Genomic DNA, 26,067 nt, shown 5'->3' on the forward strand with positions numbered 1-26,067 from the left:
CTTTTCCCACAGCAGACACATTAGCATTCACCCCACACACCTGAATACAGTATTTTAAGTACCCATCTCAAGGTTGTATTTATCAGGAATGACCCCTCCCCCCATCCCCCCTACTCTATCAAATGCTTGCCAAAACTCCCTAACCCCACCAACAAAACAAGAACAAACCAAAAAAAAAGTTTCTCTCTACACCTTGAGAGAGAGGTAGACAGAAGAAGAGAAGGGAAAAAATAGATGAATTCACAAAACAAGGTTGGAGAGGTGAAAAGCATTTAAGGGGAGGGGGAGGGAAGAGGATGAGGGAGGGTGAGATGAAAAAGATGGAGGAGAAGGTAAGGAGCCCTGCCAGACACACACGTACCGCTCTCTCTCAGAAAGCCAAGGATGAAAGTGCTGCTGTAAAAAGTTTCCCCTCTCCTCCTAAAAGTTGTTGAAAGCAGCTGCTGCAGCACATCAAAGTGGTCTGGCAGACAGCCATCGAAGAAGCCCACTGGTGTCCTTCACCCTTTCTCTCTCTCCCTCCCTCTCTCTCTCTTTATCTCTATCTCTCTTTCCCTCTGTCTCTGCATCTCTCCTCCCCCCCTGTCTCCCTCACGTTTCCTCCCTGAGGAAACGTTCTCACTCGCTCCCTGGACAGTGGAGCTCAACAGTTCATATTGAGCTCATATAGTACGACATGAACAAATCCACAAGTGCAGCACAAAATACAGAGAACAAAATGCTTTTTCCCCCTTAAAGGGACAGTAATATGCATTCTTCAGAAATACATTGGTATTTTATAGCACAATCAAGCAATTATATTATCTTCAGTTGTTATGACAATTATATATATTAAATATGATTTTAAAAAAAGTTTGACATTGTAATTTAACTCCTTGAAATTGGCTCTCTCCTGCTGAAACTTCACCTTCAGAAAGTTGTCACAACACGGCTCCTCTATTAACCCTTTAAGAACATTTTTACCAGCGTTACACTGAGAAGTAGCTCCTAAAATGAGCTCAGCAGATGCACAGTTCCATAAGGTGTTTGCTAATTTCTGCTGCTAGTCTGAAGGAGCTGAGTGAGGGAGTCGTGGGCGAGGGCAGCAGTGTGAGGTGGAAGCTTGGAAACTGCAACTCAGAGGAGGGGCTTCACCTCAAAGGCGGAGCTAGGTCCACCAAAGTGTTTTGCACAGCTGAATGGTTGCCATGGAGATTAAAGGATTTCTCAAACATGCATTAAAGAATCAAGGCAACGCCCCAGGTTTGTTTTTGATGAAGGAATAACATAACATCACATAAAGCTTAAAAAAAGTCAATTTAACATAATACTGCTCCCTTAAATTAACTAACATTAATTTCGCAGTTTAAATGAGCATATCTTAAATTAACATAATAAATATAAGTATGTTGTTACTCAAACAGGACCCAAAGCCTTTTTTGTATATGTAAATAATCTAATATGTAAATTTTAATGATTTACTTTAAAAGCAAATTACTTGATTGAAATAGTTCCTCCCTCCTGTTTTTTATTTGTTTCTTTAGTCAAACTTTAACAGGAAATATACAGACCACTGATAACTTGCTCACTTTTTTTCAGTAAATCAAACACAGCCATTTGCAAGGCTGCGCGCTCAGAGGGAAACGGGGGTCGTGACATCAATGAACATGCAACCTGGTGCAGTTCAATGTAAATGTAAATGATAAATAAATAGAGAAAGCAGGCTTATTCTTGATGAACTGGGTGCATAATTGAAGCTTTGAAATTGGCCGTTCCACCATAAACATCTGAAAACTCATTTTTGTCACAAGTAAAAAAGGTCTTCCTCACTGTCTCATACCCTTTCACGTTACTTCAAATGAACTAAGTTCATTTTAAAAACATTTTCACATCAAAAGGCCCTCAACGTATTTAAATTGAGTGCTTAGTGTAACTGTATAAAATATATTAAATCTGGTTTATTTATTTATTTGATTAAAGTCAAAATTGTAATTCATTATACACCAAAAACTCACTTGACTTTAACTGAGTGTTACCAAGACCTTGACCAAAGTCAGGTTACCTTCACTCATCCTTTTCAACTAAATGCATGTTTGTATTTATAGAATAGGGAGAACATACATATTTTATTTCATTTTTACCTTAAATATAATGTAGCAAAAGTTAGAGAACTGTATCTATTCTGATTTTGAGTAACAAACATGTAGCAGTGTCATAACTACAGACCCTCTGATCCCCGTGATGCTGGATCTGCACAGTTAAACACAAACATGTCCCATCCAAGAAGAGATACAGACTGTGGTTTTAAAAAAATGAAAAGAAAAAAAAAAAGAATCACACAGATCTATTTGCTTTGTTCATCTCAGTGCCAATTACAGCAGTAGTTGCTAAAGCAAAAACCAGAAAAACATGCATGGAAAAAATGTTCTGGGTTGTTTTCAGCAGGATTCAGCCGTGATGCCAGCTGGAGGAGAGAATCTTATCAAGGATGAGATATTTTTAATCCGTGTAGAAAAGTCTGCCAGTAGAAGATGTTATCAAACCAACTGCTTGAGCTGGATAGAAATCACTGTTTAGTAGAAGTGAAGCTACACCAACTATCCCAAAATTATGTAAAAATGATCTTTTGGTTTATGTTTGCTTCTGAACAATAAATAAACCAGCCATTGTGCTGCAGGCAGCCCTGCAGCTATGACAGGTTTCCAGCATTAGTGTGTGTTACTATAGAGATTATTGTTGAGCAGCAAAAACTTCCTAGAATGTGGACAGCCTAGAGTGTGTCAGTGTCTTCTCTGCATGAAGAGGAACAGAGCTGTGAACAGGCCACTTAATAGGGAATATGGGATATGAAGGATTTTGTTCTCTTCTTCTGCAATAAACAAATTATTTTGAAGCGCGTTTTGTAATTTTTCAGGTTATCTTTGTAAAGGAAACATTTCATAATCTAAAATATTAAAGTCTAACAAAAAGAAAGGGTATGAAGGGAATTCATTTTCTACAGCTTTATGTGCAGGTTTTTGCTTTTGGTAAATTAGTTTATTTTTCCTGTTGTGTATAACTTGGTTTATTTGTTGGATTCTTATTTCACATCATTGTTAGAAGTTATGTTGTTGTTATGTTGCATCATTCCAGAATTGGAGGACATTTTCTGCTCCACCCATGAAATTTTAAATGATCTATAAATAAAAACGCTAAAGCATTCACCAGGTGTATAAAATACACTTATTCTGAGAAAAAAACATAAATAGAATTATGGGCGTATAATTATTTTAATGTTAGTAAAAGTCTTTTCTGAAATGAATGATCATCCAGCCTGATGATCCTTTATTATTACACAGTGTGATATTACAGGATTTATTACACTGTAATAAATCCTTTATCACACTGTAATAAAGAATTACAGCGTAGTCCTTTATTACACTGTAAGGATTACACTCTCAAAAATAGCTCTGGACCAAAGCTATATTTTTTATGATTCATTGCATTGTTTTCTTAAATATACAGTGGAAAATTTGAAAACAAAGAGTTGATTTTTTGACTCTCGGTTTGATATTTGTATTTTTAAACGAAGATAAAGAAACAGCTTTTCTGTCTGACAAGGGCAACCAACAGATGAGACGACAGTAAAACAGCAGATAGATGAGGAAAAAGAGACGAGCAGCAAAAAAGTAAAAAGGAAAGATCTTTGTGTATCGGATAAAGAAGCTGAGTTGGAGCAACATCCCGCAGCACTTACAGTTGAAGATTCCAGGTGGAGGGTGCTGGGTCACCACGGGACAGTTCTCCTCGTCGCTGTTGTCCCCACAGTTATTCAGCTGGTTGCAGATCAGCGAGCCCAGACGCAAGCAATTCCCGTTGGTGCAGTGGAACTTGCACTCTGCACAGACCGCAACGCAGGGCGGGGGGAGGGAGGAAGAGGAGAAACTTTTCTTAGTGTTGATATTAAAAGCAATTAGTCACATCAATAGAAGTGAGCTTCAACAGCAGCAGCAGCAGCAGCAGTGAGCTGCTTTTCATCGTAATTAAGCGAAATGTTCGGCGGTCACGCCGCCTTTGAAGAACAATAAAATATTCCAACTGCCTGTTGTAGGACATTGTTACATTAAAACAAAAAAAATAGAATCAAATAATGAAAATTGTACAACAACAACAAAAAGATGCATTTTTGATAAAAACACAGAGTGTCCCTGCTATTGCAGTGGAAAGAGTGTGCTACTACTGATAAACTAATTAGTCTACAACAGTGAGAAACTGGGCTGCTGTGTGAAGTTTCTCGTCTAAAGTGTTCAGAATGTGCAAGGTTATGTGTAAAACCAAACACAAAGCAGAGTTAATGGTTTGAGTTCACATGAAAACAAGGTCAGACAACAGACAGGGGAAAAACAGGCCCTCCCATGAAAAACAACAATTGAATAAACATTTTTTTTTCTTCAAATGAGCCTTTGATGTTTAGCAGCCTCAAACTGTAATGTGCTCTTGTCATGGTTATTACCAAAACGCTTTCCTTCTAAATATTAATATGCCTGATTAGCACTATCTGCTGAGGGGGAAGAGAAAAAAACTCAAACATATGAATGTGAGAATGAAAAATATATTCTGGAGGGAATGAACAACCGAGCAGAACTTTCATCACGGTGAGGGATAACCGCAATAACAAAGTGTTTGATGCACTATAAAGCAAGGCCGTGTTAGCGTGGCTGTAAGTGTGATGTGTGTGTGTGTGTGTGTGTGTGTGTGTGTGTGTGTGTGTGTGTGTGTGTGTGTGTGTGTGTGTGTGTGTGTGTGTGTGTGTGTGTGTGTGTCTGCGTGTGTGTTGCATGTGTGTTGAGCCAACATTTTGGGAGAGCAGAACTCACGCTGAGCCTCCGCACCGGGTTAGAGGGTCAGCAAAGGGAAGCAAAAAACTCCAACCTAAAGGATAAAGTCAAACACACAGTCAGATTATCCTGGTCGTTGCCTTGAAACCACTACCTTAACATCTCCAGCTCTGTTGCCTCCAACTCAAGTCTGTTGTTGTTTCTTTTCACTTTTCTAGCTTCATTTGTTAACAAAACATCCCATCCACATGTCTCCATCAGGTCTTGTATGATGCTTGGGACATTTGACACCATTCAAGATTCTCCAAGTCTAATACAAACATCGTTTTCCCAAATTTAGCAAATGATCACTTTAAACAATCATGATTCCAATATTGACCAAAATATTCTTAACTCTACCCCACGTGTCTCCCTGCCCTCATGCTCTGGCCCAGTCTCACATATTTCCCTTTTGCTCCAAATATTAAAAGTTTTTTTTTTGCAGCTGATATTAGAAACTTTCTTTAGATCCAGTTGTCTGGCGTTCACACAGCAGGTCTTGATGCTCAGTTCCAGTTTTTTGCTGGAATTCAGTTTTTTTCCATTCTTACTAATTAAATGTGACCACAATCATATTTCTGTGTGAACGGTTTACGAATGGATGCCATCGTCTGTGGATCATCATTAAAGTTATTCAGGAATTGGAGTCGACAGTATGGTGACAAAACCATAACAACACCAAGGAAGCTAATAAAATAAAACATAACTAATAGCAATGGCCTTGTTGTGGAGCACTGACTGCTGCTTGTCTGTTTGGATGTGTGGTCAGAGCCAAGAGTGGTGGGATTGTGATTGTGATGCGATGCACTTCACTGACACAGACTTCTTTCATAGTTATAATTTTCAGCTATTGTTCACATCTGGATTTACTGTGTCTGTTGGTGCAGAATTATAATGTCTCATGTCAATGGCATAAATCACAAATAAAGTCGGATTAAATGCAATATGACTGTTCAGACTGCAGACGGTCTGAAAACTACCAGATACATATCCTAATTAGTACTACATATGAAAGTGGCTCCCTTACTATAGCCTGACCTGTTATTTCTAAAAACTCACAAGACACAGTTTGGATCGGGCCTAAGCATTCCAGTTTGACCCGTGGACATTGTGTCCAAGTCCGATCCATCCCCACTAATTAACTTTAACTAGAGGCCTGAGCCCGAAGTAAACCCAACATATTTTTAATTAACATTTTACAGCTTTTGTTTTTGGACCATAATTTGAGTAAGCAGTGCAACTTCTCCCATTTTTATCTTTAAGTTTAACGTCTTCCGGCTCCATCTTGTCACTTGTTACCGCAGGGTGAGTCAAGTGCAAATCATCTGGGCTGGGGTACTGAAAGAAGAGCAGCGGGGTGGAGCCACATGGGGATTTAATGTGCAGAGCACTGTGCTTGTTACAGTCTAATGAACTTCTGCGCCTTCCTTCATTCTATTCTCTATTTAGGCTATAATAAGAAGATTAGCACAACTTTGTATCGTTCATGCTTGTTTGACTTTCTCTGTGCTGTATGTATTGTAGGTTTATTAAATGGGTCACAGAAGCCAGAACCCTACCTGGCAATAAAGCAAATAATTTTGTACCCCTCCAGCTCAAGCTTCAGCTCAGACTCAGGCTAGAGGCATAAACTCTACAACAGCAACTGTTCGGAAGTTTTGAGGATGTTTCGTTGCGCTGCGTTGCGTTGCGTTGCGTTGCGCTGCGCTGCGCTGCGCTGCGTTGCGTTGCGCTGCGCTGCGCTGCGTTGCGTTGCGTTGCGTTGCGTTGCGTTGCGTTGCGCTGCGCTGCGCTGCGTTGCGTTGCGTTGCGTTGCGTTGCGTTGCGTTGCGCTGCGCTGCGTTGCGTTGCGCTGCGCTGCGTTGCGTTGCGCTGCGTTGCGCTGCGCTGGTTTGCACTGCGCTGCGCTGCGTTGCGTTGCGTTACGTTGCGTTGCGTTGCGTTACGTTACGTTGCGTTACGTTACGTTACGTTGCGTTGCGGCAGCAAAAACGTCCTAGAATGTGGACAGCCTAGAGTGTGTCAGTGTCTTCTCTGCATGAAGAGGAACAGAGCTGTGAACAGGCCACTTAATAGTGAATATGGGATATGCAGGATTTTTTTCTCTTCTTCTGCAATAAACAAATTATTTTGAAGCGCTGCGTTGCGTTGCGGCCACCCAATGATATGATGACCCCACCCGTTACTCAATTGTAAAGGAAAACCACCTGCACTGAGTAGAGCTGAGCAGAGTCGAGCCACACTGTGGAAAAGGGCCATAAAGCTCCAACGGGCCAAACTTCTTCTCCTTTATTGGAATCACATTATTATTTAGGTTTCTGTGCGAATAAAAAAAAAAATTGCATAAACTTCTCTTGCTGAGTCCATCATTACTGTCACTGCTAATGCAATTCCTGTTACACAGAAATGTTCAATAATTTAATCTAAATGGATGAAAAAAAGAAAACTTTACATGCTTTGAGAACACTGATATTCATTTTAAGGGAGATTTTGAATGTAATAATTTAATTTCATAAACAGGTTGTTGAGGGGGTTTGGAGAGATGCGCATGCATGTGTGTTAGTGTGTGTGAATTACTAATTCTACCATAGCACAAAAAGTGGCCTTTTAGATACTGTTGGATGTCGCCTATATAACCTACATCACGTTTCTCATTTTAAAAAAAACTCCAAATTAACAGTGCCAGCAAAATCATTACTGTAATTAAAACTGCGCAAACTTGAGCAAGTAATAACAGAGCAGTGGAGGCGTGTTCACCTGCATGTCATCTCCATGGATATGTTTTCTAACTACAAGTGCTGTTTTTTCTCTCTCTTTTAGAGTTTGATTTTTTTTTTCCAAACTGACGATGCAGAGGATAGAAAACCATCCAACCATCAGCAGCAGGAAAAAACACACAGCAGCAGAGCAAGGAAACGACTGAGAACTGGGCAGAAACGGATAAGCTCTGTGAAGTTCACATTTACTACACTGCTTCTGAAAAATATGGATATTTATTTCCTTTTTATTGCTTTTACAAATCAATCATGATCAAAACAATAGAGCTTTTATGACAAAATAATTTAGAAAATAACCTTTTCTGCCACAATGCAGTGCTGTGTGTATTTGTCCAGTACAGCTCTCTAATGTTTGAACTCCTGGTTGTGACCTTGCTTCTGCTCTCCGCTGCTGTCACACATTTATCTCTGTTTTCTGGACACAAACCATGGAATCATGAGTTTCACCTGAAACAGCTGAATTTTCCCAGTGAGAGAAAATAAAGGACACTTCTGTTCTTTGTTTTGTTATGGTTTGGAGGCGGAAAGAGCAAAGAGAGAAATTGGTACCATCTTTCAGCCAGCTGAACCCTGCAGTGAAGTCTGCATTAATTCTGCTAAAAAAAAAAACCTTAAGGCTTTAAATCTATCAATTAATCGAAATTAACGCGTTAAAGTCCCAGCCATATATTTGTACATTATGTTACCTTTTCCAATATACCTTGTTTAATTAGAATTGAAAATGAGCAATTAAAATATTTATTTGTGTAGCTCTCACCGTAAAACTATTCTTTTTATCTTTCCTTTTTTTTTTCTAGTCACTAGCCGAAACTCAGCCATCACTTACCAAATGTTTGGTTCGCATAGAACAGCAGACTGGAATGAAAAAAAATTATTTGAATACTTTCAATCCTTGAAACAGAAGCCAGCATAATAAAATGTGGTTCATCACAATTAATTACAGATTTATTAAGGAGAAAATTAGTTTTCTTTTGTTTTTTCTCAGGGCCTGGCTGGTTGGTACTTCACAGCACTGGGTCTTCATTCATTGTTATTTTGCGGACAATGTTTCTTAGCCAGTTGACAGCAAAATGTGCCACCTTTAAAGGTGCAGTATTATGTGTTTTCCAAGCACATGTCGCCATTTTATAGCATAATGAAGTATCTATGTTATCATTTGTTGTAAAAATGCTATATATCAAATATGACTTAACATTTTTTGACTTCGTACTTTAACGCCTTGAAATTGGGCCCCTGTCTCTTTAAAAACTCCTGCTATTTCTGAAGCTCTGTCTTCAGAATGTCATCACAACATGGCTACTCTATTAACCCTTTAATCAACATTCTTACCAGCATTTCACTGAGAAGTTGCTCTTATGATGAGCTCAGCAATTCCACCAGGTGTTTGCTAATTGCTGCTGGCTAGTCTGAAGGACCTGAATGGGGGAGTGAAGAAGGAGGGCTGCTCTGTGAGGCTGAAGCTTGGAAACTGCAGCTCAGAGGAGGAGCTATGTCCTTGAAGGCGGAGCTAGGTCCAACCAGGTGATTTGCATAGCTGAATTGTTGCTGTGGAACATTAAAGGATTTCTCAAAAATGCATGACAGAATCAAGTCAAGCCTCCAGTTATGTTTCTGATAAGGGAATAACATCATAGCATGATGTAAAGCTCAAAAAAGTCAACAATTTTACATAATACTGCCTCTTTCAGGAAAAATCAGGAGCGGTTGAGAAGGAAAGTAGCTGCCAGCATGCACGCACAGACACACACACACACACGCACACACGCACGCACACACACACACGTGCACACGCACACACACACACACACACACGCACACACACACCCACACACACACACACAGCATGAACATCACAGCACTGGAGAAAGAGCTTTGCTGGCCCTGCTCCTGATGCCAGCACTTCCGCTTTGCCTGCCTGGCAGGGAGCGACCCCATGACAGTGCACATTTTCTCTTCTTCCACCCATAACAAGAACAGCTTGTTCTGCTCCTGTCTAGACGGCGGCGCAAGGAGGAGGGGCAGGAACAGAAATACAATTCAACGAACAGGCCAGCATGACTGTTCTTTGGAAAGCCTTTTTTTCTTTCTTTGAAACAGCAATTAGTAAAGGCTGAGTTACTTGCTCAGGCTGTCTGCTCCTCCAGTCTTTGATTTGGTCTCACCTATTACTTTGATCATCTGTCTGACCTCCTCTTTCGGTCTCATCACCCCTCTCTGCCAGAAGCTTCAGATTGATTACTTTGTTCAAGCTTGTCTTATACCCCGTCTCCGTCCTGTGCAGCACTCCTTTTACTCTGCTGTCGCCTGTTTCCTCCACCGCTCATCCTCCCCTCACAGTCACACAACACTGCTGATAGGCTGTCATAGGAATTAGAAGCAAAATGCCTGGAAATGTGAAGAATCTGCTAACCTGTCCTCCCCCTCATCCACACGCAGGTTAATTAATGTGATCAATACAAGACAGAGCGTTAGGTTCAAGAAAGCTCTACAAAGCACTTAGTTTCACATAAAGCTTTGAGAAGTGAGCAGGAGGCAAACAAAAAGCATCTATTGTCATTTAAAAAGATCATAAATATGATATATGACAGATTAAATGAAAGGCCACAGCACCGGAAGAATACTGTTAGAAATATCTTTGTAATTAGAAAATAAATCTCTGTGCTACGCTGGTTCTTTAGGACAATGTGAAACCTTGACAGAAAGCGCTATGGCTATATTTTGAAAAGTGACTTCTCTGTGTATTATTTCTCTTTCACTCATAACCCAGTAAGTCACTATAATGTTTTGCTTCTTGAGACTAAAGGTGTTTTCATGCCTGACAGTCCGGTAGACTCGATTCAATTTGGGACCAAATTTGCAACATTTGTTCCATTTTCAGCTGGTGTGGTTCACCTTCACACTGCACTGTGGCAAACAAACCAAACCCTTTGAAAAACCTGTTCACCTCCTCACCTGTGGTGGCGTTGCACCAAGAAACACTGACGATAATGACATGAAAATCTGAAGAAAACACTGAACGCAACTTCCTTCTTCACAAAATGTAAGTAAAAGTGGAGTGGCATCAGATTTTTGCAGTTTTCTGCAAAATTTTCTGCTGCTAGCTCTAAACTCATGCGTTTGTTTTGGTTGTATTTACCCAAAATGCCCTGCGCTATAGTCCACTTCCTGCTTTTGGAGTGGTCTCCAGTCAAATTAGCATTCACACATGCATTCGAACCGCACCAGAGTTCCCCAGATGGAGGTTTAGAGGTGGACTATGAATTAGCTTTTTTGGCCAGCATCAGAGTTTGTTGACACATTCACTCCTCCCCCCAAAACCTGATTTTTTAGGCAAATAAATCAGAGCTGGACTAAACAGAGCTGGTGTGAATGCACACTAACTTACAGGCACAGATAAGAAGCTTTTGCCACAAGTCGAAGCAAAAAGTTTTTCTTTTTCTTGAGGTTAAAGTTTTCCTAAGCCTGGTTTAGGTTTCTAACAGAGGTGTGGTAGCAATATTACTGTAGCACAGATTTTGTTCTGCTTAACCGTTCAAAAACCCTGGCTGACAACGAGCGCTGGGGAATACGGAGGTCATCAAAGAGAAGCAGAAACCTTCCTTTCTAAAAGCCTCCATATACAAAGTAAAGCATTTGAAAGAGATCATGCTCACAGTCAAGAGATGTGGACCAAAGAATCAAAGAATGAGAAAAGTGAAATAGAAAACAGATGGAAGGACTTTAGAAGCTGCAGCGCCACTAAGCTATGATATAAGTGAAGCAGGTGATCAGAAGATAAGGCAATCAAAGTAAACACTGATCACATTCAAGAATATTAATTTAATTAGGTCAAAATCTGTGGAACCGGGCAAAGACAGAAATCAGACTGACAGGTAGTCTGAAAATGTCTATTTAAATGGAGAGATTGTATTTGTGAAGCACGTTATTGCAAAAAATTATATACTCATATATGACATATTTTGGATTAGAGGTTCTCCTACTCTTCACAATGTTAAATGTCCGTTAAGACTTCAGCAAACTGAATGTTATTTTAAATAATGAACCCTCTTTTTTCCCCTTTTTGTACATCTGGTCCTGTCAGACATGCAATGTGAAACTCCTGCTAATCAAGGCTGCCTGAATGTTTTAGATTTTTCAACAAATTCTGAAGCATGATATATACTGGACAATATAACTAAACTACTGAACTAAATAACCTACTGAAGTAACCGCCCAGTGCTACCACATTTTACATTAAGTTTTATACAAATCTGGTAGTAATGACCAGCATCTGGAACACAGCAGATCCCCTCCGAGGTTCAGCGCTCATACTTTCAGCTATTTGTGGATTTGTGGAACTATTCCTGGTCCCTAACACCACACTTAGTTATTCTTTCTAACTACTTCGGCTAATAATTGTTTGACGGCCGAGACTGTGTCCAGGAGATTGAAATATAGCCCCGGATTATTAGATTAGTCAATCATTAAGTATAAAGAACAAAAGTCAATTAGAATTAATGTCACACTTACTGCATGGACGACTCCCATACAATAACTCAGTCTGTCCTGATGCAGTACCACATTATAAATTTTACGCTCTTCATGTCGTTGCAGATGCATTATTTGTAATGGAGCAACACGCATCCAGCATAACAAAATGATGGGGGAAAAGTTCAAAAGCTTCCATCAATTTCTGCTATTATAACTTAACATAACTCAAAGCCAAGGCAATCATGCACTTTTTTTCTAACCAGCTAACCAATCAGCTAGTCAGTCAATCAATCAATCAAGGTATCAATAAAACGAAACATAAGAGCATAAATTCACTAAGGACATTGAGGCTAGAGGGACACAAAACAAATTATTATAATAATAGGCTGATTAGCATTTAATATAGAAGGATAAATTAATCACATATGGCAGATGGAAGCAGTGTTTTATAGCCTGGCCATTGCCTTCTTCTTGATTCTCATCTCCCTCCAGTGCTTCATCTGGGATTTCTCATATTGAGCTTGATTTCTCCTGTTACATTTCATCCAGCCAACCAGAAAACCAGAGGAGGGGTTGTGAACGATGACGTTGATTTTCTGAGATGTTTTAGAATTGCCGTCTGTCTATATCTGGTTGGTATGTGGCAATGGCAGCAGAGCACATGAACTAAGCCTCTCAGTCCTTGTTGGCCGCCCTTCCAAATATGGAACAGTTAAAGTCAGAGCAGAGGAATGTTTAAGACATCTTATTGCTGGAAAGATGTCGTAGCCCTACTTCCCATGGGGTTGTTTACAACACACGCAATTTCTGCTAAGCTTCATCATGCTGGTGTATCACATACATCATGGCCACACATTAACAACTGGTAACACCAGATCCAATCGTTTCAAACTTTAACAGAGTCCACGCCTCCGACAAACAATCTTTTCTCAATAGCCAAAGGTCCAGATCCTCTATGAAGCAAAGGGTAGAACAAGGGGTTGGTTTTGTCCAGGCTGTCATTCAAGTGTTTTGTATCAATATTTATTTGATGAGGAGCCAGTTTATCTAAAACTTTACTTAAAAAGGCAAGTTAGAAATTAGTCTAAAATAATCAAACATGAATGCACCAAGGCTGCTTCTCTTCAGCTGGAGCTTAACAATGCATCCCTAAAAGTCGTGATAAAGACAGAAAACAATAGATTTCAATGTCAAGCACATCATTCTGAAAAGAAATGAATAACTTTTAAGGCCTAAAAGGCACATTTTCTGTTTTGACTGAGAAATGGCTCTGCTTAGCATTTCAGCATCAACCAAATTCTGAAGTATTTCCTCACTAACCAACAATAACTCTCAGGTAATGATATCTTTATGTGGGATTTGGGATGAAGAAAACTAAATATTTTCAACTTTGTCTCTGACTTGTATGTTCATTCATTTATGTTAAGTAACAATAAAATGTTCCAAATCCTCCTGATTAGCTCACCTGTATCCAGTGCCGCTCTCTGCCCTTTCCTCTATATGTAGCATGTACAGTTGTCACTAGCTACGTTTTCATTACAAATGTGTGCAAAACTTTGTCAATATTCCACTAGCTATCTGTTTATTTCCATGTAAAGGACATAACAAAGACCTGTTTGTTCGGGTAGAACTTGAACACAGAGTACTAAGATTCCAGTTTGTTGCTGGTCTTGTGTCAGGGTGCAGGTGAATGGCAGGTATGAACAAACCCCAGGATCAATATACCTTTGAATGATCCCTTAGAAACTTGATAAAACTTCTCTAATTTATCTCATACTTTTTTTTATTCTCTCTGCATGCTCATCATCATTTGTGAAGTAAGTCTGTCTTTAAACTGATCAAAAAACTGATTGAAAAACATTCTGATCCAGGAAATAGAGACAGAGGAGGCAACAAGACACACTGACCGAAAGTCAGAAAGAGACAGGGAATATCATGGAAAAAATGCGATAAAAGAGAATGAGGAGGATAATGAAATTAGGGGCGACGATGAGGGTTTTCTGAAGGAGCGATGGAAGAGGAAGAGGTCTGTTAGACATCCCTGCACAAAAGGTAGAGTAAAGCGAGATCTAAACGGATCAAGCCTCTTTATTACACTGCAGCAGACAGGACGTGTAACACAGACTTTCATCTGAGTCTCAGCAAAACTCAACACATCCTATCAAAGGTCTCACAGGGAATTCTTTCTGTTTGAAGAAATTATTGCTGAGAGATGCACAGAGGGTAGCCTCTGTTATAATGCCATTTCCTGTTACTGTCAGCTCCTGCTCTGAAAGTAACAGGAGAAATCAAATTCCGCAGTGGGGAAGAAACCTGTTCATGCTGACTCTGACGGGAAAAGTGTGCCATGGATTGCACTTTGACTAGTGTGTGTCTACACGTGTGCGTGGGTGCGTGTGTGCGTGTGTGTGCGTGTGTGTGTGTGTGTGTGTGTGTGTGTGTGTGTGTGTGTGTGTGTGTGTGTGTGTGTGTGTGTGTGTGTGTGTGTGTGCGTGTGTGTGTGTGTGTGATTAAGTCTGTGAAGGAAAGTTTAGTGGTTGGTCTTTGCCAGTGACAGACTTGGGGCTGGATTTTCCTTCTTAACAGGTTCTATTTACTTGTAAGAAATGTCAAAGGTGACCTTTGACTTCTGCTTCAGGGTTCTTATTTCAAAAAAGTCAGTGGAATGTAGAAGTTTTTTTAACATTTAAACCACTAAGCTGTCAATTTCTGCAACAAAATGGTGGATTTCAATTCTATTATGGCGGTGAATGTGTGAAGGCAGAAAGACATGTCATTTAAAGAAATATGGACCTCTCTACGTTCCGCTGTTTTAATGGTAGAGTATTTCACTCCCATTATTGATTTTTCTATGTGGGGAAAACTGATTATATAGAGTCATTTTATCATTCCAATGAAGTGCTGACATTAATGTTGCTACACCAAGACATACTGAGCCATTTTAGCGGGGATGGGGCAAGAACGTTTGACATCATCCTCCTCTAACTGAGGCTTATCCAATCTTTTTTATCATATGAATTCGTAATGCGCTCAATTAAACTGCAATCTTTTGGTATGTGGCTCTGCGAGGTACAAAGTGAGTCCATCAGTCAGAACACCAGCCTGGTCCAGAAGGAATATGTTGGTTAAAATGGAACAGAAATTGCTTCGGCGTTAACAAAAAAGCCTATAATGTCGCTGACATTCCACAAAGATGTCAAAATAGCTGCGTCTTCATAATGTTGGCTGTGCGCAAAGAAGTTGAAAAGTTGAAGCAAAATTGCTTCTGCGTATGAAAATTATGGGATTTTTTTCCCCATTAGGCTTGATTTCTTCAGGCAGAATTTAATTTTTAAGTCAACTCTGAAATGTTTATTTTTACTCTGTGATTTTTTTTTACAACTTTAAAATGTTCATTCTTTTATTTAAAAAATATGTTAGTGAATCTAAATAAGAAACACAAAGTTTTATGGACATTTTTATTCAAGTCAGGAACATTTTCAACATTCAGTTACACATAGTACTGTTAAACCAGATATAGTGGAGCCAAGGCCCTCAAAGTAGAATATTGTGGCACTTACTTAATAACTGTAGAGTATCAAAACATTAACTATCAAGACATCTGAGCCACAATAGAAGCTATGCATTTGCTGATAGGACCAGCCTCCCGGTATGCACTGCAACAGATAAAAACCCAGACGGACTGGACTAAAGTGGAAAGGCAGCGGGGGAGAAATGGTGTTGTTGTCAAAGTCACCAGAAAACACAACATTTGTTCATTTCCTGGAGATTCTGATGGTCAATAAAAACCAAGTACCTCAAACTTTGTTCTCGCTCAGTGGCTCTAGTTTTCTAATAAACGAGTCCCCGTCTTTACAATCTACTCAACATCTTATTAAACAGATCTGTGATCCATGAAATAGTTTTGAAGCGTCACGTTAACATTTGATCCCGAGTCTCTGTGTGTAAAGCACGGACAGAACATCAAATATCGCTGCCGATTTGTCAAGTGCGGCGCTCTGCTTTCTCCATGGTAACTGTGAACTGTCCGTGTCAGAATGTTAAACATTCCCTCTTGCCTCGATCATTCTTTGTCTTTCACTTTTTATTTCCATCGTGCTCGCTGCCCTCCAGCCTGCTTCCTTTTTATGGAGTCTATAACGCAATGATGTCATCTTTGAGCCGTGAAGGATCAGGACGTTGCTCTAACCTGGCTCCATCCTCTATCTTTTTTCATCTTCTTTTTTCCTTTATTCATAACTCTTTTTCTATCTCTTTATCCCAAACATCCCTCTGTTTTGAAGTCTTTTTCTCCTTCACTCTCCTTATCATGTCCCCCCCTTCCCCTCCCTCATTCTTCAGTAACTCCGCTCCCTGTGTCCCTCTTCACCTTCCTCTCGCCTCTCCTCTCTCTGGCTCAGCTGGGATAATTAGGCATGCCTGAGATGTGCTGACTCAGCTGAACGCAGCACCGTAGTGAAGGAGAGATAGGGAGAGACTACCAGAGACGGGATCAGGGAGAGGAATAGAGAGAGACCTTCAGGCTGTGTCTCCTTTCTGCAGTCCAGACTGTGCATCCCCACTGCTCTGCTCTGTGGGTGTATGAGTGTGTTCTGGGCAGTCGGTGAATGTGCTTGTGTGTGCCTCGGGAGATCAAGTCATGCTATATGACCACAAAGAGTTCTGCATTTTCAACCTAACATCTACTACTTCTTTGTGATGAAGCCTCCTATTGGCCAGGCTGAAAACACACATACATACACACACACACCTCATGTGAAATCAACTAGACATCAGTAAAAGACCTGTGGGACAAGAGCAGCACTGTTTTTACTAGAGATGTGCAGATCAGGTTTTTTCCTGCCGATACCGATACCGGCGGGCTGCACAGTGCAGCAAGAAGGTTCTGGGTTCGATTCCCGGCCTGGGGTCTTTCTGCATGGAGTTTGCATGTTCTCCCTGTGCATGCGTGGGTTTTCTCCGGGTACTCCGGTTTCCTCCCACAGTCCAAAAACATGACTGTCAGGTTAATTGGCCTCTCCAAATTGCCCCTAGGTGTGAGTGTGTGTGTGCATGGTTGTGTGTCCTGTGTGTCTCTGTGTTGCCCTGCGACAGACTGGCAACCTGTCCAGGGTGTACCCTGCCTCTCACCCGAAACGTTGGCTGGAGATGGGCACCAGCACCCCCCCCTACCCCACTGAGGGAAAAAGGGTGCAAGAAAATGGATGGATGGATACTACAAAACAGGCCTTCTGCAAATTGTACTGCTATTGGTAATACTATCTTTAACAGACTGATAGCAAATGAAGGCTCGGAAGAGGCTAAATAATGCAAAGAGTCAAAATAAAACCTCTCAACATTGCCAAAAAAATTCAAGTATAAAACTTAACATTCAAAGGCAAATACAGGATCCATTACAATAAACAATCCAAAGTTACTGAATGAAAACTTTCTGATAGCATGGCGGCTAGCTGATTACTGCTAGTTCTGAGTGGCTGTTTCTGACTGAGTGGAGTAATTATGCAGAACAGGGACGAGATCGATTATTTATTTAGAGAATTTCTGTCTCATGTGAGGACAGCGAAAGTTTCAATACGTATGTCAAATGTATTTTTTTTAAGTTAGATGCTGCAGCTTTAAGCAGAGGTTCGGTGTGAGAGTCACTACCAAGTGGAGCAGAAGCGACGCTCTGTCTGTGAAATATTACTACCTGTAGCGCGAAGCAGCGGTTCAACAGCAAGAGCAGAACCAGCGTCTTACATCGCAGCTCGAAGACTTAAATAATTTTGCGGGTAATTTTTTAGCTTTCTGACAATCATGCTAATCCGGGTGAGTGTTTGTAGCTGTGTGCTGCTTTACCTGCCATCTGATCCTCCATATGTCTTTTTTACTGCAGTGAGCCTCGATGTAGCCAAACTCCGTCAAGTATGGCATTGTTTTTATGTCGTATTAGATTCGTTGTGTTGATGCATTTTGACCAGCTTCACTTCAATTTTCCGCCGCAACATGCAAACTTCCCCATTCACTCAGTGCGTTATAGTTCCACATCGCTTAGGATTTGTTGCTGTGCGTTTGCGCAGAGTGAAGGAAAGAGGAGAGTAGCTGCACAGGCAGCCTGCAAAATGAGATGCAGGTGATCGGTATCGGCAACAAGAGCCAATGATCGCCGATCACTGATCATGCACTTTTTCACGAAAATCGGCCCGATTATGATCGGTGACCGATCGATCTCACACCTCTAGTTTTTAAATTCGTTTTTTTTGTCACTTTCCACTTAGAAGAGAAATCAGCTCCCCTGGTCTTTGACAGAAGTTACCAAACTTCAAAGCTGCTGACACGTCTTGTAAAATGTGAACTGTGTTACGCACTTCTGTTCTGTTGAAGTGCGCATGTCGTGCAGCAGGGTTGTGGAAATGATGGGATTCTGCCGAGTCAGGATTAGCTGCGTTACTGTTGCCATGGCGTCATTGTCTAATTTTAACTGTCATTTGATATTTAAGGATCAACGGACAATCTGGAAATAAAATTTCAATGTTCTGAAAGTCATCAAATAATACATGGTTCTCATTTGACGTCACACTTCCCATGAGGAACTTTGTAGCTGACAGCCATCTTGATAGGCAGTTGCTATGGAATTGCTATGACAACAATAAGCGTGCCACAAGCTTAGAATTAGCTCTTACCTCATTCCTATCTAACTTATGAACAATTGCTGTGTCCGAAATTCAGGGGCTGCATCCTTCAAAGGGACCGGTCTACGTAGGATGGATCCTTCAAAACCCGTGGATATACGACGACTGGACAAGAGAAGATGTGAATTCGGATAGGTCCAGCATTCAGCCAATTGTCCAGCCTCTACCTCAGCATAACTTGAGCCGCATAGCAACTTTGACAGGTGGAAACACAGAGCAGCAAAGCGAGCAATAAGGCAGCTGGACACGGCTACAGTGTCTACATCGTCTACATCAGTGGTCCCCAACTCCCGGTCCGTGGACCAATTGGTACTGGGCCGCGCAAGAAATAGTGAAATATTTCCGTTTTATGTTTTATTTGAGTCTAGAGGATCTTTTATTTTGAAAATCCTTTAACCGGATTCTCTCGGTTACTTGTGCGCCAACACTGAGGCGACAAGCAGCAAAATGAGTAAGAAACAGATCAGATGTCTTTGGAAAGTTTCTTTGCGAAGGGGAAAAGGCCCAGAGAAGAGACAGGAGAATGGATTTATACCCCGGACCGGTAGGTGAGTCCCACATTACAAGCCGCTCTGCGTAACATGCGGTGACCGGCTGCTAATGAGGCAATGAAGCTTCCAGCTGCTTCGCCACGTAGAGACCAAGCAGGCTGTGGATATAAGCAACACTTCAGGTGTTATTGTCTCCCATCACTCCCAGATGGGACCGTCTCATTGCAGAGAAACAAGCTCAGTGCTCCCATTAGTCAGTATCATGAGTTAAAATTTTCACGAAAGTAAAATGTTCGTTTTTGTAGTGCTTCTGTTATTTTGAAGGGATATATAAACATTAGCATAGCAACCAGAGTCAGAGCGTTTGGGCAGTGGTCGAGAGGAGATGAGTAGAGCTTGTGAGTCTTAAGTCTGGTTTAGACGGAAAGATTTAAGAATTGTCGGCCGATTCTCCAAACCTCTGTGACCACAGAGCTGATAAAAGTCCAACAGGTTCGATCGGTTTGTGTGTCCAAGACAGAAGCAACACGAACCGATTCCAGTCACGAACATCCCGATTCCAGAGGATAATCCAGTAAAACCCCCAACATAGCGGGAATTTAGAATGACCAAACACGGATGAGAATGTAGAAGCAATAGTGATAGTTTGTGGAGTCATTTTAAGAGATAAAAGACGTAACAAAAAGGAAAGGAGGTAGATGAAAGATGACTGTAGCAGCCACTCTATCTGCTGCACTATGATTTGGAGGTGAATATGTTTTTTCATAGTTAACATTTTTAACTGAATAAACATAATAATGACCTTTAGATTTAATAATAAACATTTCCAAATACCATCTCCGATATCCACCGGACTCAATTGCGCGATATGTCAGCTGTTTGGGATTCCCCTCTGTTCTTATGTCACCGCGCTTTTTGATTGGCTACCTGTTACATTCAGCAGGTCGTATTCTCGTTCCAAGTCAGGGAAAACCCCACAGGCTGCGATAAAAACTAACTCCAAGACAACCCAAATTGGGTATATTCAGGATTTAGCGGGAACACCAACATGCACCGCCTCCCCCCCACCCCCGGGCCGCAGCAAAATTTTCCAAGTCTTTACCGGTCCGCGGTAATAAAAAGGTTGGAGACTACTGCTCTACATAGTCTGACATGTTTCCATTGTCTGTCTCATATGGGTCAGCTATGATTTTGTTTATATATATCTCTGTTGCAAATTGGTTAAGAATGTCCATATACTCATATACATTCTTTTCGTTGGTCTCAAAGCCATGCTTCATCTATGCTTTGTGCTGCGCTTGCCTACCAAGATGGCGCACATCAAATTTTTTAGCATAACTAAGAAATTTGTGGGAATCTATCTTATTTGGTGATCTGATGTATCCTGCACAGTTTAAATTAGTAGAAAGGTGAGGTGTTGATCAGCCACTGATGTAAAAGGGGGGTGACAATCTCTAAAATACAAGAATTGTTCACACAAGTCAACACAAGGAAGCAGGTCTAAAGTCAATTTGATGGTTTAGTTAACACTATGCTAGCCAAACAACTTTCACTATGGATTCTGAAGAACTTTTATCTTGTCAGTGACTAACCACCAGCCAGGTCTGCCTCGTGTTCCTGCTCCAGTTCTCCAATAAATAGAAATGTCCTCTCCTGTCCCCCAGTGGGGAAATTCATGTGTACTAAGGCCACTAACAGCTGATGTATGCTGTAAACCATGGGGTCATGCTCGGTCATGTGACCACAGGTACCATCTACAATGAAATTACAAACAAAGTTATCCACCAAAACAGCATGAGTAAAGGTGGAAGAAACAGGAACACACAGAACATCTTACAAACTACATTTAAAAAGAGATAAAATCCTGACTGAGTTGGAGTTTTTCAGGCTGCCCAGAGTCAAAGTGCACTTGTTTGCTGGTACAATGTTCTTCTGAAATGCTATAATAATTTTACACAAGACATAACTGAACAGACATTCCAAAAAGTTTCTTTTTCAATAAATCAGACCTTAGAATATTTTCTCGCATTTATTTTCGAACATTAATTTATTTCTCTATTAAGTTCACAAATTATTATCAGTTGTGTGTAGAACTTTTAATAAACCTACCTCTAAAGAGTTAGCTTTGTCTGATGCATATCTGATGGAAGTAAACAAAAATAAAAATACACATTCTGAAATCAAAAAATCAGGCTGACTTGTCTGTGTAGTAGCTTTCTTCCTTCCTTCCTTCCTTCCTCCCTTCCTTCCTCTTTCTTTCATGCCCCAGTGCTCCATAGCAATGCTTTAACTGTATTACCTCAGATGAGAAGAAAGAAAATGTGAAATGTGGCCTCTGATGTGTTATGCAGCTCAAGGTGCTGAGAGTGCATCAGGTTAATATTCGCTGGTTAGTGTCGACAGAGAGAGAACTCATAAATATGTCTTCAGGTTGCCTGCTTACTGTCAGCTTTAACACTCTACCCACGCAGATGCCCACACACATGAATAACGTACACACACACACGCACACGCACACACACACACACACGCACACCCCCACACACGTGCACGCACCCCGCATGTGTGCACAAATACATATGACACACATACCAACATACAAAGACACAGCCATGCACACACACGCTCACGCACACACACACACACACACACACACACACACACACACACACACACACACACACACACACACACACGCCCACACGCTACCTAGCCATGGATCTCAGCAGGCAGGCGGTGCCGACAGGCTGAGCCAAAATAACAACTTAAACTCAGTAACCCCAGCCATCATATCAACAACTGAATCAGAGCAGATAGGCAGTCTGGCTGGCTGGCTGTTCAGCTAAACAAATCAAGTCTGGTTAAATGAGCACGCAACAAAAAAAACAAAAAAAAAGATATGTTCTTGCAACGCAGAAAAGTCAGCAGCCTGTGCAGAAAATGTTAAGAAATGCTTGTAAATCATTTTCCCAAACGTCTCTCGATTTGTTCAATCACCCGTGCAAACTATTAAGGATGTGGAGGCATGCAGAGAAGGTGAAAAATTGCCTTTTTACAATATAACAGCAGGATGCTTGAGGGAGATACTTTATATTCTCTAGTTTTCTTTTTTTCCCCACCATTTTTTTTTTTCTGGTGAAACACAAAGTAGAAGATGATAATGAGGATGATGATGATTATTATTATTATTAGAACGTTCAAAACACTGGTTTGGGTTTAGCTTAAAAAAGAATGTATTGTTATTTCTATTTTCAATCATTTTTATGTTCTTCTAGAATTTCTTTTGAACATCAGGTTACTTTGTCAGACAGAGACATTGTAGCCCTAATAGTGCTGTCACATTGGTTCCTGTCCACACAAAGCAAACACAAACACAAGGCAGATACACAAAAGAGTGATGATGAGATAATTATCCAGAAAATCTGCTGGTTTATCAATTCTACCTACCATCTGTGAATATGTCTGCTAAATTTAGGTTTTAAAGTCACACGGCTTTTAACAGACGAGGCGTTGAGTCTTAGGAGATGTTGCGTTCTCGTTGCTGCTGTGTCAAAGACGCCTCAACTAGTCTTAAATCGTTTGTTTGGCAGAATTTCAGGTTTACAGTAGGAACAATAAACGGCGACAGAGTGGAAAACAACACAAGCAGTGTGTGAGGACTGCAAGTTATTTAGGCGGTGAAAGAGACAAACGCTTTGCCTATTCTATCTTCATCTCCATCGGGCAAGAGTTGGACGACATACTGGACGGGGCAGGGAGTTACACAGAGACACACACACCCACTCACACACTGTCCTGGGCCAATTTGGAGACACCAGTTTATCTTATACGCTTGTTTTTTAACTGCAAGAAGAACCCAGAGAAAACCCGCAGCATACACAGGCAGTAACACAGGAGGATGCCAATGCTAACACTTTGACCACTTTCAGGCTCCAACAATAAACATAAAAGCATGAATGAAAATTCCCACTTCCTTACTGGTTTTTACAGACATTACTCTGCATTTAAGTCCGTCATCACCACACAGTCTGCCGCTGCATTTTGGATGCATCCCTGGAAATGATGTAGAGAAGCTGAGTTGGGGCAGAAGGGACCAAGTAAGACGAAACACTCTAAAACCAGGGCTTCAACTTTGGCTGTTTCATTCAGATTCACCGTCTCTCTATCAGTTTGGAATAAAAGCGCTCTATATCCCAACCAACAGAACGGCAGTTGAGCAACATGGTTGCTCTTTTACACAAAGGGAGCAGATTTGTCTTTTTTTTTTCCCTCTGAAGCACTATGACCCACGGAGTACATTTCTAGTAACGCTCAAAAAGCAGAAGAAGAATAGCATGTGGTGGCTGTTTGAGTAGAGTTGTTTACTTAAAAACCGCCCATCTCTAAGTGCAAGAGAAAAACACTGAATCACTTGTGTTCACTGACCTGGCAACCTTTTGTTGGTAATAAATAGTGAAAGCACTAATTTTACTGTAACATCCACATACAAACAGCCGAACAACAAGACAGCTTAACGGGAGGAAGAGTAAAATATGCAGATTGTATGTTTACAAATGCAAACACTTTACAGCATTTGGGCTTATAGGCAGGAAAAACCAAGACCTGTAGCTCATGTACAAAGACGGGTGGTCAATCCCCCTACACACACACACATTCCTGTTTGGGGAGTGTGAACATGAGCATGGTGGATTTCTGACTGACTGGTAAATAAACCACACAGGAAATAAATAGAGCAGACAGTAGGAGACAGCAGGCTGTCATGCACAGGGTGGCAAGGTAAACACACACACACACACACACACACATGCAGACACACACACACGCGCACACACACGCACACACACACACACACAGACACACACACACGCATAGCTGCACACGGAGTAAATCTGAACCATTATGGAATAACTAAATATTTGCCTACTCCACTCAGACAGACAAACGCTGAAGAGGAAATTAGTCGAGGATGACGGCTTATTGTGTCTGAGTGAATGGGTGTGTTTCCGCCGTGCATGCTGTCGCACACAAACTCACACCAGGCACACTTTTGTCAACCTGGTAATGATGATGAATAAATATCAGTATGCATATGTGCACATTCGCAGACACATGCTTGCCATTATGCTGCAAATCCTCTAATTATGGCTGCTTTACATATACATATATATCTATATATCAATATCTATATATAAATATATAGATATATATGCATGCATAGACACACAGATTGTCACTCTCCGACATGGGAACACATGTACAATTATTTTGTCATGCATCCGGTAGTTAAAGCGAATTATAAAGACACACAGATCCTGTGGACCCGTTCACACAGGTCCCAGCTGACGCCCAGAATCAAAGAGTTTTTCTGTTACAGATGTGTCACTAGCAGCGCTTTCATGAAATACTAAGTAGAAAACAATGAACTAAAGTTAAACATTAACTGTAGAGGAATCTATAGAATCTGTTTTGACTTCAACTTTGTGACTTCTGCTACAAAAGCTTCTGCAGAGGTTATCCTGTAATGAGCCAACCAGGCACATGTGGGATCTATATTTATTCAGTAAAGAAAAAAAAAATACATCAGAAAAAGCACGATCGTTACATATGCATGGTTTAAGTTTAAGCTACGAGTCTGAGTCTTTTGTCCGTGTATTCATCAGGAACGTAAGGTCATTTTGAGGGCATCGAAATCACAGCGTGAAGAAAATACAGCCCCCACATTCATTCAAATGAAAGCAACGTTAGAGCACTAAGCAATAGCTAGAAAAGAAACTGCTTGATTATCTAACGAGTAACAGAACCCTGACGTTTAGTTATTGCTTTTTGGAGAAAGAACTGATAATCAAATAAATGTGCAAGCTTGCAGTGTAGTGTCAAAAGTCAAAACAGACATTTAAACCTCTACACATCATGTGTTTATTTAAAAGGACACAGGCAGTAAGAGGTTTTCAAACTGCATCAGTGATTGTAGCAGATTTGGTTCCAAACTGTTTTTTATAAAAATCAGTTTGCTTCCACAGTCGAGTCGCTAGTTTCCTTACATCACTAAAAACGTCTCTTACAGTATATACTGTATTTCACCCTAACTTTTTTAAATGATTAAATTATCATTTGTAAAATTGTCCTTTAATACATTTTGTTTTGAAGGCTTTTAAAACGCTAAGTCGCCTTGCATGCATCTGATCAGCATTTATAAACAGAACTAAAAACAGTTTAGTTTTTTATGCAATGTTTAACTCATGATCTAATATATTTTAGCTGCTAATAGCTTGAAGATCTTTTCAGCTTACTTTGAAGTTAAGTCAAGTTTTTTGTTTAGCACATTTCAGCAACAAGGAAGTTCAAAGTGCTTTATAAATTAAAAGCATAATACAGCAACCAATTATGAAACAAGCAATAAATAACACATTTTGTCAAAGGCCATCAAAATCAGCTGTACATCAACCACAATGACTAATATTCCAGTTATTCTGAATCAAAGGGAAATCTAAACAGGTGGGTTTTAGCCTTAATTTAAAGGAAGTCGTTGGTTCAGCAGTTTTGCAGTTTTCTGGAATATTGTTCTAGATTAGAGAGGCAAAATAACTGAATGCTGCTTCCCCACAATGCTTTGCGAGAATTGTGTGCAGAATTAAATAACCATCATTCTTACATGTAGCCAAACAGGATATTAAAAGATACGTAAATCTCACTACATTGTTCTTTGAAGGAAATTGATCCACAAAACGTAACTCCTTCCAAAATTATACAGTGAAATCCCATAGGAACATTTTGGACTATTACAGAGTCCAAGCCAACACAATGTGTACCTGCTAAAGTGGCC

General features: G+C 40.5%; 1 protein-coding gene across 1 annotated transcript in view; it reads right to left on the reverse strand.

Annotated features, from left to right (window-relative positions):
- ldlrad4b (low density lipoprotein receptor class A domain containing 4b) overlaps positions 1 to 26,067 on the reverse strand; it is a 247,347-nt gene that overhangs the window by 132,970 nt on the left and 88,310 nt on the right. The window contains exon 4 of the mRNA XM_017305324.2: positions 3,716 to 3,856. Coding sequence (XP_017160813.1) covers positions 3,716 to 3,856 — 141 coding nt within the window. The remainder of the gene's footprint in view (positions 1 to 3,715; positions 3,857 to 26,067) is intronic.

Source organism: Poecilia reticulata, chromosome 16, assembly GCF_904066995.2.
Source record: "Poecilia reticulata chromosome 16, P_reticulata-male-v2, whole genome shotgun sequence".
In the NCBI taxonomy this organism is placed as follows: domain Eukaryota; kingdom Metazoa; phylum Chordata; class Actinopteri; order Cyprinodontiformes; family Poeciliidae; genus Poecilia; species Poecilia reticulata.